Here is a 15,534-nt window from a genome sequence, read left to right on the forward strand (position 1 = left end):
AGTTACAGAACTTTTCCAAAATAATGTGAGTGGTGAGATCTTATACAAGAGTTTAAGCTACAAAATAAATCTGCCCTTGGCCACTGCAGTTGAAATATACATCTCATTCGTTCTTTTTCTTGTGTTGCCAGACAAAACATCCTTCTATTTTTATCCGAGAAACACGGGGTGCAAGGGCCTTGTTTGCAAAACCACAGGGGCCCTGGAGTTTTTTGTGCCAGGCTAGGGCCTTGTTGTAGTGCTCGGAACATGAGCAAATATTTTCCCCCGCTCAGTTTGACTCCTGGCTGATCAGCGTTTTCGATGTCCATGGAGAATGTGTCTTGGAAGCTACTTCTTCAGACTCCCCCTGAGATGGGTGTGCAGAGACCGAGCAAGGCAGGATCTGCTTTCCGTCTTGGCAACGGCCAAACAATGCACTGCAGGTGGCCATCCCCATGGGTTATGGAGTTCTTGGCACTCTCTGAGCTTGATCGTCGGCTTGCAGACATTTCCCGAGCCAGCTATGCAACAATATCAGTGCGAGGGAGTGTCTGGGTGGAGTTCGTGGCTGTGGGTTATATAGAGGACATTTGCAGGATGTCTCAACGTCCTTTGATGCCGGAAACTTTGGGTATAGCCATTGGGGTGCACGGCTACTCTGGAGAACTTCCCACCTGAGGTTCAATGGCACAGTCATCCCAGGTGATGGATTGGGAAAGCGATGGCAGAAGGGCTGCCTACCGGTAGAGCTGGCAGCGCCTAAGGCCATGATGGTAAATCTATGGCACGTGTGCCACAGGTGGCGCACGGAGCCATCTCTGCGGCCACGCGAGTCGTTGCCCTATGCAAAACTCCAGTGCACATGTGCGTGCCAGCCAGCTAATTTTTGGCCTCTCTGGAGGGCCGGGGAGGCCATTGTCACCCTCTCCAGGCTCCAGGAAAGCTTCCAGAGCCTGGGGAGGGCGAAAAACGGGCTTACTGGACGTTCGGAAATGGGCTGTGGGGGCCGGCGGAGGCCGTTACTGCCCTCAGGGAGGCTTGAGGAAAGGCTCCAGAGCCCGGGGAGGGGGAAAACTCTCCCCCCAGCATGCACATACATGCTGCGGGTGGGGGTGGTGTGTCGTGCGGGCATGCGCAGGTGAGCGGGGTGCATTGCATTGTAGGTGTGGGGCGCGCACACACGTGCCATCGTGCGCACACACACAATTTTGGCACACAAGGACAGAAAGGATCGCCATCATTGGCCTAAGGGATAAAGTCACGGTCTCCTTTTGAGCTCAGTCCTAACATGGAATCCTAGAGTTGAGAGGGGCCATCAAGGCCATGGAATTACTCCCTCTTGCATGATACAGGAGTGCAAACAAAAGCGTCCCAAGAGATTGTGGTCCAGCCTCTCCTTGAATACCTTTGACCAAGAGGTCTCCCGCTGCCTGTTTGCTCTGAAATTCAGGAACTTTTCTGAGTCAGAATCTGCTGCCGTGTGTCCTTCACTCTGGAATGATGGAGAAGGTCTTGCCCAATAGCTTTACTTTTCTGGTATTGAAACTGTGCTGCCATCTTTCTTCCAAAATTTCTCCCATCAAAGTTACACAGAGCCGGTTTCCTCAATCTCTCCTTATACGTGCAAGTCTTGGTCCCCTGATTCTTCTTGTTGTCTCCTTTGCATCCATTCCAATTTGTCTGCATCTTTTTTACAAGGGTTCCCACGACTGGACTCTGCAAGATGCAAGACCTGATTCCCAGGTTGATAAAGATGGAGATGGTTATGTCAGATAACAACCAACTAGAGCTGTGATGGCGAACCTATTGCATGCGTGGCACAGGTGGCACACAGAGCTCTCTCTGTGGGCACGTGCACTGTTGCCAGCTGTTCTTCTGGTTTCCAGCATCCACATGCCCACCAGCCAGCTGGTTTTCGTGGGTACCAGAAAACGGCCTGAAAACAGCTTGGGGAACGGCTAAAAACCAGGTCATTTCCAGGCCATTTTCTGGGCCAAAAACAGCCCGAAAACAGTCCCGGAAAACAGCCAAAAACAGGCATGCATGTGATGGCCAGCTGATCTTTGGGTTTCCGGTGCTCCAGCGTGCACACACATTCCAGTTTGTGCACTCAGTGCCCAAAAGGTTCGCCATCACTGAACTAAAGGGCTCCCCAGGATCACTTCGGTTTCCCCTTTACCACGATACAAGAAGGCAGAAAAAGCCTCAAAACATTTTCATTCTAATGTACACGGGGAATTAAACGGTGGATATTTTGGGCACTGGAATTCCATTTCCCTTTTATCTCAACAAATCTTGCTAAAGAAGAGTCTGAGAACATTGTACTTGGGAAAGAATAACTGTTGATTATTGGAGCAACTGCCGGGGAACCTGACAAATGAACATAATCACACACCTACGCACACCTCCAACCACAGACCACATGCCGGCCAAGTTGGGTGCTTCCCACAACACTGACATTGGCGCCCCTTAAAAACCACCATGACATGAAAGTAGCAGCATACTCCTCCCGACGTCAATGAGCACAGAACACAATTTTGTACTTTGCATTAGTCGCCTAACGTAAGCGATAAGTTATTATTGTAGTAGACATTCAATAACTTCAAAGTACTCATGTCACTGCTTGCCTACCCCACAGCCACCTGCAGATATCAAAGACAAATTCAGAGACTTAAACATTCCTTTTATAAAAATAAAAAAAAGGAATCCAATTTTGGGAAATGTCGGCCTTGTTATACAACCCCCAAGTTCTTCTGATGAATTATAGCCCCGGCTGGCTCATCTATGAGGCTTGAAGAAGTGCCTGTAATTCCACTTTTCTAAGGAATAGTGAAGCAGTTTAAGAAACGTGGCTATGATCAGCTCATTTCGCTTAATAATCACAAGGATTCAGTGTCAGAGGCAAGGGAGATCCTACAGCAGGTCCAACTTCAGAGGATCGTAGCAACAATTGCTATGTCAAGTGGGAAATGCTGTGATTCAAACTCTGCATCTGTTTCTTGTCACTTAGGCTCCATGGATTCTTTTTGTAAGAAAAGAGTACTAGGATCTAACACATATGCCTGTTTTTTTTGACAAATTTTTCAACTATTTAATTTTTCAACTATTCCCTCATACATTCCCTCATTTGGTCGGTTAGTTTGTTTTCTACCTGTGAACTCATCTTTTATTCAGACTTTCCCTAATTTGCTTTCTTGAATTGCAAAATCCCCAAAGGACCAAAAGTATGAAATGATCTCCGTGCTCTGGTTTGAAATATATATAAATCCAAGCTAAATTATTTTGGCTGCCAATCCATCCTCCTGTAAAGCACTTCACAAACGAATGAAGATTTCCGCCAAGGTGCCATATAAATATATAAACCCTGCAAATGTATTCTACGCAGGTCTTCAGGTAATACATACATACAGATAGTCCTCGACTTACGACCATGAGCCCAAGATTCCTGTTGCTAAGCGAGGTGGTTATTAAGTGAGTTTTGCTCCATTTTACAACCTTTCTTGCCACTATTGTTAAATGAATCATCGCAGTTGTTAAATTAATAATACGGTTAAGTAGATCTGGCTTCCCCATTGAATTTGCTTGTTAGAAGGTCGCAAAAGTGATCGCGTGACCCCAGGACATTGTGACCTGTGAGTCATTTGCGAAGCATCTGAGTTCTGATGTCATCACCATGGGGGGATGGTTGCAAGTGTGAAAAACGGTCATAAATGATTTTTTTCCCAGAGCTGTCGTAACTTTGAACGGTCATTAAATGAACTGTTATAAGTCAAGGACTGCCTGCATTATAATTAAATAAAAATACATTACTAGTGATGTGGGTAAAGGTAAAGGTTCCCCTTGCACATATGTCCTAGTCGTTTCCAACTCTAGGGGGCGGTGCTCATCTCTGTTTCAAAGCCAAAGAGCCAGCGCTGTCCGAAGACGTCTCCGTGATCATGTGGCCGGCATGACTCAATGCCAAAGGCGCACGGAACGCTGTTCCCTTCCTACCAAAGGTGGTTCCTATTTTCCTACTTGCATTTTTATGTGCTTTCGAACTGCTAGGTTGGCAGAAGCTGGGACAAGTAACAGGAGCTCACTCCATTACGCGGCGCTAGGGATTCGAACCGCCGAACTGCCAACCTTTCTGATCGGCAAGCTCAGCCACTGAGCCACTGCTTCCCTTTAGTGACACAGGTACTACTCCACAACCCACAGGAGAAAAATGCAATAGTGTTTGAAGGTAAATTTTGAAGATAAACTTCAGAAATTGTGGGAGCTTCATCCCTGGAGGTTTTCAAGAAGAGACTGGACTGCCATCTGTCAGAAATGTTGTCGGGTCTCCTGCTTGTGTGTGGGGGTTGGACTAGATGACCTACAAGGTCCCTTCCAACTCTGTTAATCTGTATCTGTATCTACTAAAGCAGGCATCTCCAAACGTGGCCACTTTAAGACTTGTGGATTTCAACTTGCTGGCTGAGGAATTCTGGGAGTTGAAGTCCACAAGTCTTAAAGTGGCCACGTTTGGAGATTTCTGTACTAAAGAGGCTTTCAAGAAGAGACTGGAGTGCCATCTGTCAGAAATGGTGTCGGGTCTCCTGCTTGGGATGGAGGGGTTGGACTAGATGACCTACAAGGTCCCTTCCAACTCTGTTAATCTGCAATAGAAGGCATTAGCATTCTCTTTCTTTGCCTGCCTGGGTTCAAGATGTTCTCAGTGCCTCATATGGGGAGGGGGGGCAGAGCAATATCGAAAAGGCTCGTCACAAAAATAAATATATCTGAAATATTATTGTAATTGTTGATATATTAGAAAGTGACAAAGAAAGAGATGATTGAATATGTTGTTGATATAAAGCAAGAATTCTGTTTATGCTATCCTTTACAGGTTATTTTTTAAAATTGTAGAAGCGTGAGATTTGGGGGATCTCTACTGCTAACATGGGAGCTACTAAAATTTTCTATGTACCCTATTACCTATTTGACTCTCGTGGTTGCAGAAATCCTGGCACCCCTGCAGGGGACCTAACAGAAGCTCCCAGTTCAAAAGAGGAAGAACCTGCCTCTTATAAAGCACTGAACTAGCAAAGGAAAAATAGCTTCTTTTAAAAGAATCATTCATCAGATGCTTTTCAAGGGCAGCCAGGCCTGAAATCCTAGTATGGGCGGCCTCTCCATGATCCTCCGCTTCAAATTCATTTTTTTTTTCTTCCAGTGGGCGCTTAAGCAAAAAGGGTAGATTTCCAAGCAAACTTACGCAGTGTGTGCTGGAGATGATAACGGAGCTGGAGATGAAGCTGAGACCGTCGTTCATGCTCACTTGGAGAGCAGCTTCCCTAAAACAAGGAAGGGGAGGAGAAATGACTCGTTGGGGTGAAAGATTCACAGTCCACTTTCTCTTGAAAACACAACACCTTCTTTGCATTGTGGAGCTCGGATACCTTCAACCAGGTGGAAGTCGGTAGAGATTCTCCCACCCTCCAGGTCTTGGTTTTCCCAAAGGTGCTTTTTCAGGAGGCAACTGGACTTTCTTATTTTTTTTCTTTTGAAGATGTTTTGCTTCTTATCTGAGAAGCTTCTTCAGCTCTGACTGGATGGTGGGGGATGGAAGGATTTATACTCCTTGCTGGTCATTTGCATCCTTTTAGAGGGTCCTTGAAGCACTTGGAGGTTTATCTGAGTCCTCAGGGACAACCATGACCTGGATGACTGAGAATCTCTATAGGCTTCTAGCTATCCACCTTGGAATGGTGTGGGAGGAGGAATGGGTTTCCAGAGGGAAAGAAGTGCAGAAAAAGCACCTCTGGGAGAACCAGGACCTGGAGGACTGAGAATCTCTACAGACTCATCCAAGAAGCTTCTTCAGCTCTGACTGGATGGTGGGGAATGGAAGGATTGATACTCCTTGCAGACTGCTGGTCATTTGCATCCTCTTAGAGGGTCGTTGAGGCCACTTGGAGGTTTATCTGAGTCCTCAGGGTCACCTGAGTGGTGCAAATGGTTCCCGTAGTTTTTTCTCTGGAAATCAGTCCTCCAGGTCATGGCTGTCCCAAAGGTGGTTTTTTTTCAAGAAGCAACTGGATTTTCTGGTTTTTCTTTGAAGACGTTTTGCTTCTCATCCAAGAAGCTTCCTCTTGGTCATTTGCATCCTTTTAGAGGGTCTTTGAAGGATTTTTTAGCTATCAAATTTGGGATGAAGACCCTTGGAATAGTGTGTGAGTAGGAATGGATTTCCAGAGGGAAAAAAAATTGCAGACTACAGGAACCATTTGCACCACTCAGGTGACCCTGAGGACACAGATAAATCTCCAAGAGGCCTCAAGGACCCTCTAAAAAGGATGCAAATGACCAGTGGTCTGCAAGGCGATTCTAGAAGGTGGCCACATTGCTGCAATCAAAACCCTGCCCCATTTCCGCAATGGGCAAGAGGTGGGGGTTTCCATCACCATGTTCTACCCTCTCTTTTGCTTCTTGGCTATCCTGGGGGGTGGGGTCACTTTGGATAGCAGGCTATTCAGAACAGTCGCTTCCTTCCCCCAAATGACTAAAATTCTCCTGGGCAGATCAGAAAGTACAGAAGCAAAAGAAACTTCAATGGCGAAAGTTACAGCAAACACAACCTTTTCATAAACCTACATGCCAGCTTCTTGTAAGACAGGTGCCGGGCAGAGTAAGTAGGTGTCCTCCACCACAAAGGGTTTCTCATCTGGAAAGAGAAGCAGAGAAAATGGTTTCAGTTTGAAGCAACTTTGGAAAGAACAATTTAAGGCATAGGAAGCTTTATTATCCAAATATATTTTATACTTCACACTGTTTCCCTCTTCCTTTGAAACATTAACAGAACTCACCATGGTCTCAGAATCAACGTCTTCACTCGATAATTGACAGGATGTTGGTCTATATTTATGACCAATGGGGAAAGATAGAAAAGGGGATTGGTTCACACATCAAGGCTTAACCCAAAACCTGGTTTAAAATTTTTGCAATTCTTATTTACAGGGAGAAACTTGGTTATGGCTTCAAGGGATGGCCCAATTCATACACAGATTTCCACACCATTTGATGACCCAACTCTGTTTTATTCTATTCCTGCATATTGTTTGAGCTTGACTTATACGCTTTTTTAAATCTTTTTTTTTAATGTTAAATTTTATTTACACATCATAAAAAAATCACAGAATGTTAAGAACTGGACATCCATTCCAGTTCAATTGGTGTAGGAATCTAATAAAGTTTGCCCAACAGATCTCCAAACGTGTCAACTTTAAGACATGCTGGCTGGGGAATTCTGGGAGTTGAAGTCTTAGAGTCTTAAAGTTGCCAAGTTTGGGCAAAACCAGGCAGACTGTTCCACTTAATCAACTACTCATTTCATTTGAAAATTCCTCCTCATATGCAGCCCAATCTTCTTCCTTTGATTTTCAACCTGTTGAAGCTTGTCCTATTTTAGAAATTAATAACAGCAAGGTCCATATTTCAGCCCTCAAGATATTTGTAGACTACAATGATCTGTCCCTTCAGACTTTGGTTGAAGCTAGGGTTAGGGTTATACCTTTCTGCTAGCAATTTATTTAATTCATAATGATTTTTTTCAGTGTTAATTGTTAAACGTAAATTCTGCTTTCAGGAATATATCTAGTTTTGCAAACACGTTCTCTTAGTGGTGTTTTACTGTATCCTGAAGCTGAAGCGCTGTTGTCCCATTTCTTCCAAGATTTACAAAAATGGTGCACATAATGTGAATAACCCTGCTGATGTGCGCTTGTGAATAATGGACACTCCCCATGTTAATTTACTATAATCGTGATTGCAAAGCTAGGACGCACAGGTCAAAAGTGACACGCCAGAGTTTGGGTGACACATCAGCATTCACCAACACCTGGCAACAACTATTCTCTTTTTTAAATAGTTTTTTTTTATTTTCCCCATTCAAGTTCATTCACAAGTATACATTTTATAGTTGCTATTTAACATTTGTGTATTCATTATTAGTCTCTATATTTATTTTGATACCCATATATACAGTAATTCAGTTTGGGTCACTTTCTTGCCACCCCATGCCTCCCTCTTATTTTGAAACAACCGTGGTCCTTCTATCTTCTCAACCTCCCTTTTCTGCCTTCTTCGTTCCTCCTCTCCTTCCTCCTTTCTTCTTCCCCTCTCTTTCCCCTCTCCTCCTCCCTTCTCCTCCTTCTTCCCCTCTCTCCTACTCTAGATTCCCCACCCTTCCTTCCTCTGCTTTACCCTTTCTTCCTCCCTCCTCATCCTCCCTCCTTTCCGTTGGCAACAACTATTCTCAGAAGCATATCCCAATTGCTCCATTCTTGCACTACAGATAGTCCTCAGGTTATGGCCACCATTGAGCCCATAATAATTTCCATCGCTAAGCGAGTTAGTTGTTAAGTGAATTATCTCCATTTTATGGCCTTGCTTGCCACTTAAGTGAATCACTGCAGTTGTTGAATTAGCAACACGGTTGTGAAGCCTATCTGGTTTCCACGTTGGCTTTGCTTGTCACAAAAGATGATCTCATGACCCCGTGACATGGCCACCGTCATAAATAGGAACCCTCTGCCAAGCACCCAAGTTTGGATCATATGACCACAGGGTTGTTGAAAATGGTCGTAAGTCACTTTTTCAGTGCAGTAGTAACTTTCTTGTTTCTCATTTGGAGCATATATTGCCACTAATAATGTCTTTCTGAAGTTCACTGTTACCTCCACCATCAATATTCTCCCCTCCCCATCTTCAAAAATTTGATTTGATTGTATTGTCTTTCTAATGTATAATGCTATTCCCTTTTGGCTTTATCTGCCAATGTCATATATAAATTACCTAATTACTGCATTCAGTTTTGGTCGCCACGATGTAACTCTAGAAAGAGAGCAACAAAGAGGATTTGGGGACTGGAGGCTAAAACATATGAAGAACGGTTGCAGGAACTGGGTAGGTCTAGTTTAAGGAAAAGAAGGACTAGGGGAGACATGATAGCAGTCTTCCAATATCTCAGGGGCTGCCCCAAAGAAGAGGGAATCAAGCTATTCTCCAAGGCACCTGAGGGTAGAACAAGAAGCAATGGGTGGAAACTAATCAAGGAGAGAAGCAACTTAGAACTAAGGAGGAATTTCCTGACAGTGAGAACAATTAATCAGCAGAACAGAAATTGCCTCCAGAAGTTGTGAATGCCTCAACACTGGAAGTCTTTAAGAAGATGTTGGATAGCCATCTGTCTGGAACGGTATAGGGTTTCCTGCCTAGGCAGGGGGTTGGACTAGAAGATCTCCAAGGACCCTTCCAACTCTGCTATTGTATTGTATTGTATTGTATTGTATTGTATTGTATTTAAATTTTCCTTGTTCCCAAAATTATTTATGTTGTTTTCTGATATGTACTTCCTGTAGACATATAACGTCCAATTTCAATTTCTCTAACATTGAATATGTTTCTTCTTTTTGTTGCCAAATTTGCTGTAGTAACTTTCAAGGGTCACCAAATGGATTGTTGTAATCCAAGGACTCTCTGTAGAAGAAATAAGCCTGCCCACAAACAGATTTCCCCCTCACACATTTCTCCTTGCCACAAAGGTCCCTCATGGCAGCTCCTGTTTGAACTTCCCCTGCGCACCGTTTGAGCCTTGAAGATTGGCTTCCCCTGAAGGACAGAAGGGCTGGGTGGAAATCTGAACCCAGGTCTTTCCACACTTCCTGCACTTCTTTTGTTGCTTTTCCTTGTCACACAACTGCCCTGCAGCCTCCCGGGCACTATCCATCTTCAGGTCGCCCTGTAATTAAGCCTACGAGATGGAACAGCTGGTAGGATTTTTAACTTGACCACTTTGGCTTGGCCGTTCCTTAGTTTTGGCCAGACAGTCAACGCCGCAAGTCTTCCTTTGTTCAACCCGAGAGGCAATATTCTGCTTCATCCCATCCCTGAACGGTGCAAAATGGGTCAGCGTCATGCCTCTGCTGAAATGCTCATGTACGAGAGCATGGAAGGAGCCCCCATATCTCCTGGCCTGGCCCTCTTCTCCTTGCTTCAATCTCTAGCCAGCTAAAGAAGCGAGAATCTTCTCTCTCATTAATTCTGGGATGCTCCGCTCCTACTCCGCTCCGCTCCTGCTCGTGGTAGGAAATGGGGCCATACTCACTTAACAACTGCCTTACTTAACAACAGAAATTTGGGGCTCAATTGTGGTGATAAGTCAAAGTCCACCTGTGCAAGACAACAGATCTTCTCCTTATTCTCCAGTCTCTTCCAGTTGTACCAGTGAATCTCAGAAGAATGCATACTCTCAGCTATCTACCCCACCTGGCTGGTTCCAGAAAACGCCCAGCTTGTGATCTATTCTTCATCGGCTACAAATAATTCATTCATTCCTGTGTCTCTCATGCACACAGATCCATGGGTCCACCTCTGCTCTCTCTGTCCTGACCTCATCCTGCTCATTATTGACCAAAGATAGCTAAGGGACCTGTGCAGATTTATCTTTAAATCTTCCAATGAACTTTCTGTTTCTATTGGAACAGACTTATCCATGGATGGAGCCTGAGTAAGCAAAGTCATGTTTTAATTAATGGCGTCTTTTTTTGGCCAAAAACACATGGAAGGAACAGCTGGACAGGATCACAATCATCACCTCAAGGTTCTGATCCCCCCCTTTTAAGGTGGAATTGTGAGGATCATAATATTGTTGTAATCTTTGGCCTTGATAAGTTTGTTTCATTTTTTTTAAAGCCACCCAGAAAAGAAGTCTTTTAATCTCTTTCCAGATTAAATAACACTTGTTATTTCTTCTGGGTTAATCTGACACTGGTTTTCCTTAGACCTTTGGTGGTCGGGGCTCAATCTGATGCAGCAGGAACTCAAAGTATTTTAGTAAATCCAAATAGTGGTTGGAAGAAGATTGGATGGTACTGGATCAGGCTAGTATTTCTGCTCCAGAACATAAGCCCTTTTCTAGACTAGGCTGGGGTTAAACGCCTATGGAGATTCTCAGCCATCCAGATCATGGTTGTCCCAAAAGTGGACTTTCTGTTTTTTCTTTGAAGATGTTTCGCTTCTCCTCCAAGACGTTTCTTTGATGAGATGCAAAACCTCTTCAAAGAAAAACTAGAAAGTCGAGTTGCCTCTTGGAAAAAGCGACTTTTGGACTTCTGAAGGTTAGTTTTGTAAACAATTCTTCTTCTTTTCATCAGGAGCAATGGATCTTCTACCCTACTTTGGTGCATAAGAATGACACTCAACACAGATGCGGTCATTTTTAGATAAAGCAACTTTTCCATTCTGAAGTTACTCATGTCTGGGATACATTATAAGCAAACTAAAACATAGCTTAACGTTTGCACATGGTTTTTTTGGGGGGGGGGAGACGGGACACTGATTATCCAGATGCATTTCTGACTTTTTTTATGGGAGAAGTCAACTGGCAACTTTGAAGCAACCTGAGAATAAGCACTCAAAACACACATCTGTAACCATCGCAACAGCCCAACAGAAGTATTATAATTCTGACACTGCAGACTGGGGAAGGGAAGCTGAGAGAAGTGGGGGTTTCACCTCATGGTCAGAGTTATGTGAGCCTGCAAGCACAATGCCACCACTAAATGTGTGCATGTCACAACGGGAGGCAGCTAAAAAAGAAAACCTCAACTGCACTCAGCAAATCCTTTGGCATCTGCAAAAAAAACCCAAAAACAGCGAAGGTCTGCACCAGAGCAAGCTTTTTTTCCCCTTCCAAAATAAATAAACGAAGCCCCACCCCTTTCCTAGAGCTCAAAAATATGCTGTTTGGAGTCCAACTACCAGATTTTATTAAAAGAATCGGCTTTTTTGAACAGCGGCTGACTTCCTTACATGCCACGATGGACCAACATTTCTTGCCACCATAGACTAATAAAGCTCTCCTCCTACAGGGTTAAGAGTCTGAAAGTCTTTTCTTCAGCATGACAAAACAACTAGACACAACTAGACAGTTTCTTCCCCCACAACATCACTCTGCTGAACACCTAATTCCCACAGCACTGTCTTAGGTCTATAGATATTTACCCAGGCAGTAGGCTGCATTGCTACTCAAGGTTGACTCAGCCTTCCATCCTTCCGAGGCGGGTCAAATGAGAACCCAGATTGTTGAGGGTAAGAGGCTGACTCTGTGAACCTCTTAGAGAGGGCTGGAAAGCACTTAAAGTGGTATATAAGTCTAAGTGCTATTGCTATTGCTATTATCCTTCTCATCTTTCTCATCTTCTAATCTTTCCTACTACCTTCTGCTATTGATATCTTATGATCATCACTTGTTATATCATGTTTAATGAATGTAACTGTGATTTATGATCATAAATATATCTACCTATCACTTTGTTGTGGATATATACACCGAGAGCTTATGCAGCGGACACAATTTCCTTGTGTGTCCAATCACACTTGTCCAATAAAGAATTCTGTTCTGTTTTGTTCTGCTTTGTTCTACTCAAGTTTCCATAATTGTCTGCAATAGCAGATAGAGTATTTTTTTACTTTGGAAGGTAGACCATTGCGCCCAAAAGGACCCTGTCACTCATCTGCTCATCTGTTTGGTTTGGGGCTTCTCTTGTGAAAACAGATCTTGCCCCAGCACATTCCTTCCTGGGTTATTCTGAGGCAACTGTTTTTCCCTCCTGGTGCACCTAATATCAATTTCTTTTGCAATTCCTACGGCAAGGAAATCTGCCTCCAAAGAAGAACACGGTGTATCTTTCCTCATCCGGGAGACTGATGAATTTGCAAAATTGGACAAACACGTCCTCACTTGATGCAGGAAAAATGGAAAGATGAACTCTGCACCACCAATGCTTATATACCGTAGCTTGACATGTGCAGGGTATGTGCAAAGACATCTGGAATTCTTCTCTTGTTTATCTAAGCCACGGGAATATTTATTCCCTCCCTTTTCTTTCTTTAAGAAGCCTTAAACAACTGTCCTCACACTCCCAGAAACTTTTTCCCTAAATGAAAAAAATAGACTAAGTAATAGACAAGCAGAACTAGTGAAAAGGACAAACAAGAAGCCAACAAAACAAATTTCTTGCCATTCCTGTTTTTCCACTTAAGCGCTCCAAAACCGTATTTGTTTTTAAATGGAATCTTGTAAAATATTCTGGGTCTCACCTACTGAAGAGGAAAGTTTTCAAACAAAACAATCAAAACAAACAAACAACTTTCGTAGTTCTGTGCCAGGTTTCAAAGCTCTCTTTTATTTCCATGGTGGATCTGCAAAGCAAGAAAGAGTGAAGAAGTTGCTTTTTTTCAATATTGGAAAACATTGCAAAGTATGTACGGTATGCCTTTTAGAGTTGGAGAAATAATTGGCATTTGTGAAGTCCCCAAGGAATAGATTAAATATATTTTCCCCCTCTAGGCATATCAAAAAAAAAAAGATGAGTTTCTTCTTAAAATTTCTTCATCTGGTTGAGAGAGGCTGGCTCTGTAGGCCTTCTGCACACCTAGCAGGAAGAGGTGTTGCACTCCGGATCCCATCATCCTCAGCCTGCAGGGCCATCAAGATTAAGAGGTATAATCTGCCCGGGAAGCATGAAATCACAGCAAGACAAAAATAGTCAGTGGTGTGTTTTTCCCAGCCTCGAGACTCTCTGGCTGGTCTCATTCATCATTGATCTCATTTATCACTGTCGTGACTCAAGACCTCCTGTTTCCACTTTCTGAGAATATTTCATAAGATGGCTGCGGTCTCCCCTGCGTTTCATCCAATCTTCTTTTGTTGTCTGGAGCTCCTGGCGGGACCCCGGTTCAGCTAAGGGGTGGGGCCGGTAGGGTTAATATTTTGCTCAGCGAAATTGTTTTTTTTTTTCTTCATCTCAGGCACGAGACAGCGTTCCTTCTTCTTCTTTTAATTCCCGGCACACAAACAAAGCATTCGTTTACATAATTTTCTTCTGACTTCTTCCTGGAAATTGTTGGTTGCAAAACAAATGTTGAAATTGGGAATCCAGATAGGGAGAAACGGGGATGGTGATGGGCCCATCTGGAATGTGGTGGGCTTGTGAGGTAGACAGTGTAAGAGTTCCAAATAGCATCCACAAGTAAATCAGAGGCAAATAATTGCTCAAAGTTCCAATTTACTAAGGGAGCCTTGTTGGCACATCTGGGAAAACCTGAATTTGAAAGCTTCCTGGTTTCCCCCACCCGGATGAAAGTTCAAGGTCTTGCCCCCCCCACACCCACAAGCCCACCATATGATCCAATCTCCCACTGCCATGCTGGCAGTTCCACCCATCCAGTTCTGGTCAGGTGCAGAGGTGCAAAGACAAAGGATGACCTTGGCTTTCTAGAAGGAATGTTGTTATGGCTACATATCATCTCATTCCTACAATCCCACTTCCCATTTTCCCACCATAGAAAATGCATAGCAGAATAATGGAAAGTGGGGCAGGCCAAAGGTCCAAAGAAAAAGATGGCTGCAGGCCTGACAGACAGACCAAAAGCTGTCTTGAGCATGCTGAGAGGAACAAGGCCTACCAGCAGACACCCTTCTCAAAAAAAAGGCCACGTAAGGGAAGCTGGAAAAAAGAAAAATAAGTACCCCAAGAAGCCCAATGGAAGACAGGGATGGCCCCAGACCTCAAAAAAACCTCTGAAGACCTCCCAGGGCCCATTTAAGCAGAAGCAGACTGATGAGGCTACCAAACAAGAAAGGCAATCCAGAGCAATCTTGGCCTTGATGCTGAATCACAGAGCAAGAGTATCCAGAGTTGTGAAGGAGTCAGGAAAGACAATATGGCTCCAGAACCATGCGATGTGCATCAGTGGTAGGATTCAATTTTTTTTACTACTGGTTCTGTGGGCATGGCTTGGTGGGTGTGATGTGGCTTGATGGGCGTGGCTTGATGGGCATGGCGTGGCTTGATGGGCATGGCATGGTGGGCATGGCTTGGCTTGATGGGCGTGGCTTGGTGGGTATGGCATGGGAAGGATACTGCAAAATCCCCATTCCCACCCAATCAGCTGGGACTCGGGAGGCAGAGAATAGATGGGCGGGGCCAGCCAGAGGTAGTATTTACCAGTTCTCCGAACTACTCAAAATTTCTGCTACTGATTCTCCAGAACCGGTCAGAACCTGCTGAATCCCACCTCTGTTGTGCATGTTAAAAGGGGGCGGGACTTTGCTTGTATCATTACAACCGTCATCATGATTTTTTTGACCCACAATGCTGGCTGAAAATCAAGGAGGCCAATGGATCCTTCCAGACTCTTCCCTCCTTATGCCTCAACATGCAACCAGATCCCACCACTCCAATTAAAATACAATATTTTTTAAAAAACAAAGGAGAAATAACATGCCACAAGACAACAACAGGTTGATACGAGCCCTCAGAGTATGAAAAGAAGGAAAGTTCCTGACTGCTTCCAAAGAAAAGACTGAATTGCATCAGCTTCCTAGTTCCACAAAGGTCTTTAAAACATTCTAGGAAAGAGACCAGATTGGAAGGAAGGGCTTCCCTTGGCCATCTGCCAGGTCAGAGTTAATTAAAAATCCTTATAAAAAAATCTGGCAGTATAAGAAGGATCTGTATCTTC

General features: G+C 44.0%; 1 protein-coding gene and 1 long non-coding RNA gene across 2 annotated transcripts in view; one reads left to right on the forward strand and one right to left on the reverse strand.

Moving 5' to 3' along the window:
- Positions 1-15,534, reverse strand: part of ANTXR1 (ANTXR cell adhesion molecule 1) — a 141,799-nt gene that overhangs the window by 56,901 nt on the left and 69,364 nt on the right. The window contains exons 11-12 of the mRNA XM_081960986.1: positions 6,601-6,670; positions 5,222-5,300 (exon numbers count right to left, since the gene is read on the reverse strand). Coding sequence (XP_081817112.1) covers positions 5,222-5,300; positions 6,601-6,670 — 149 coding nt within the window. The remainder of the gene's footprint in view (positions 1-5,221; positions 5,301-6,600; positions 6,671-15,534) is intronic.
- On the forward strand, positions 5,531-6,144 carry LOC309396175. The gene is made up of 2 exons (XR_014176062.1): positions 5,531-5,615; positions 5,904-6,144. It is a non-coding gene; the product is annotated as an uncharacterized lncRNA (long non-coding RNA).

The sequence above is a fragment of the Natrix helvetica genome (assembly GCF_964273705.1).
Source record: "Natrix helvetica genome assembly, chromosome: 8".
Classification (NCBI taxonomy): Eukaryota; Metazoa; Chordata; class Lepidosauria; order Squamata; family Natricidae; genus Natrix; species Natrix helvetica.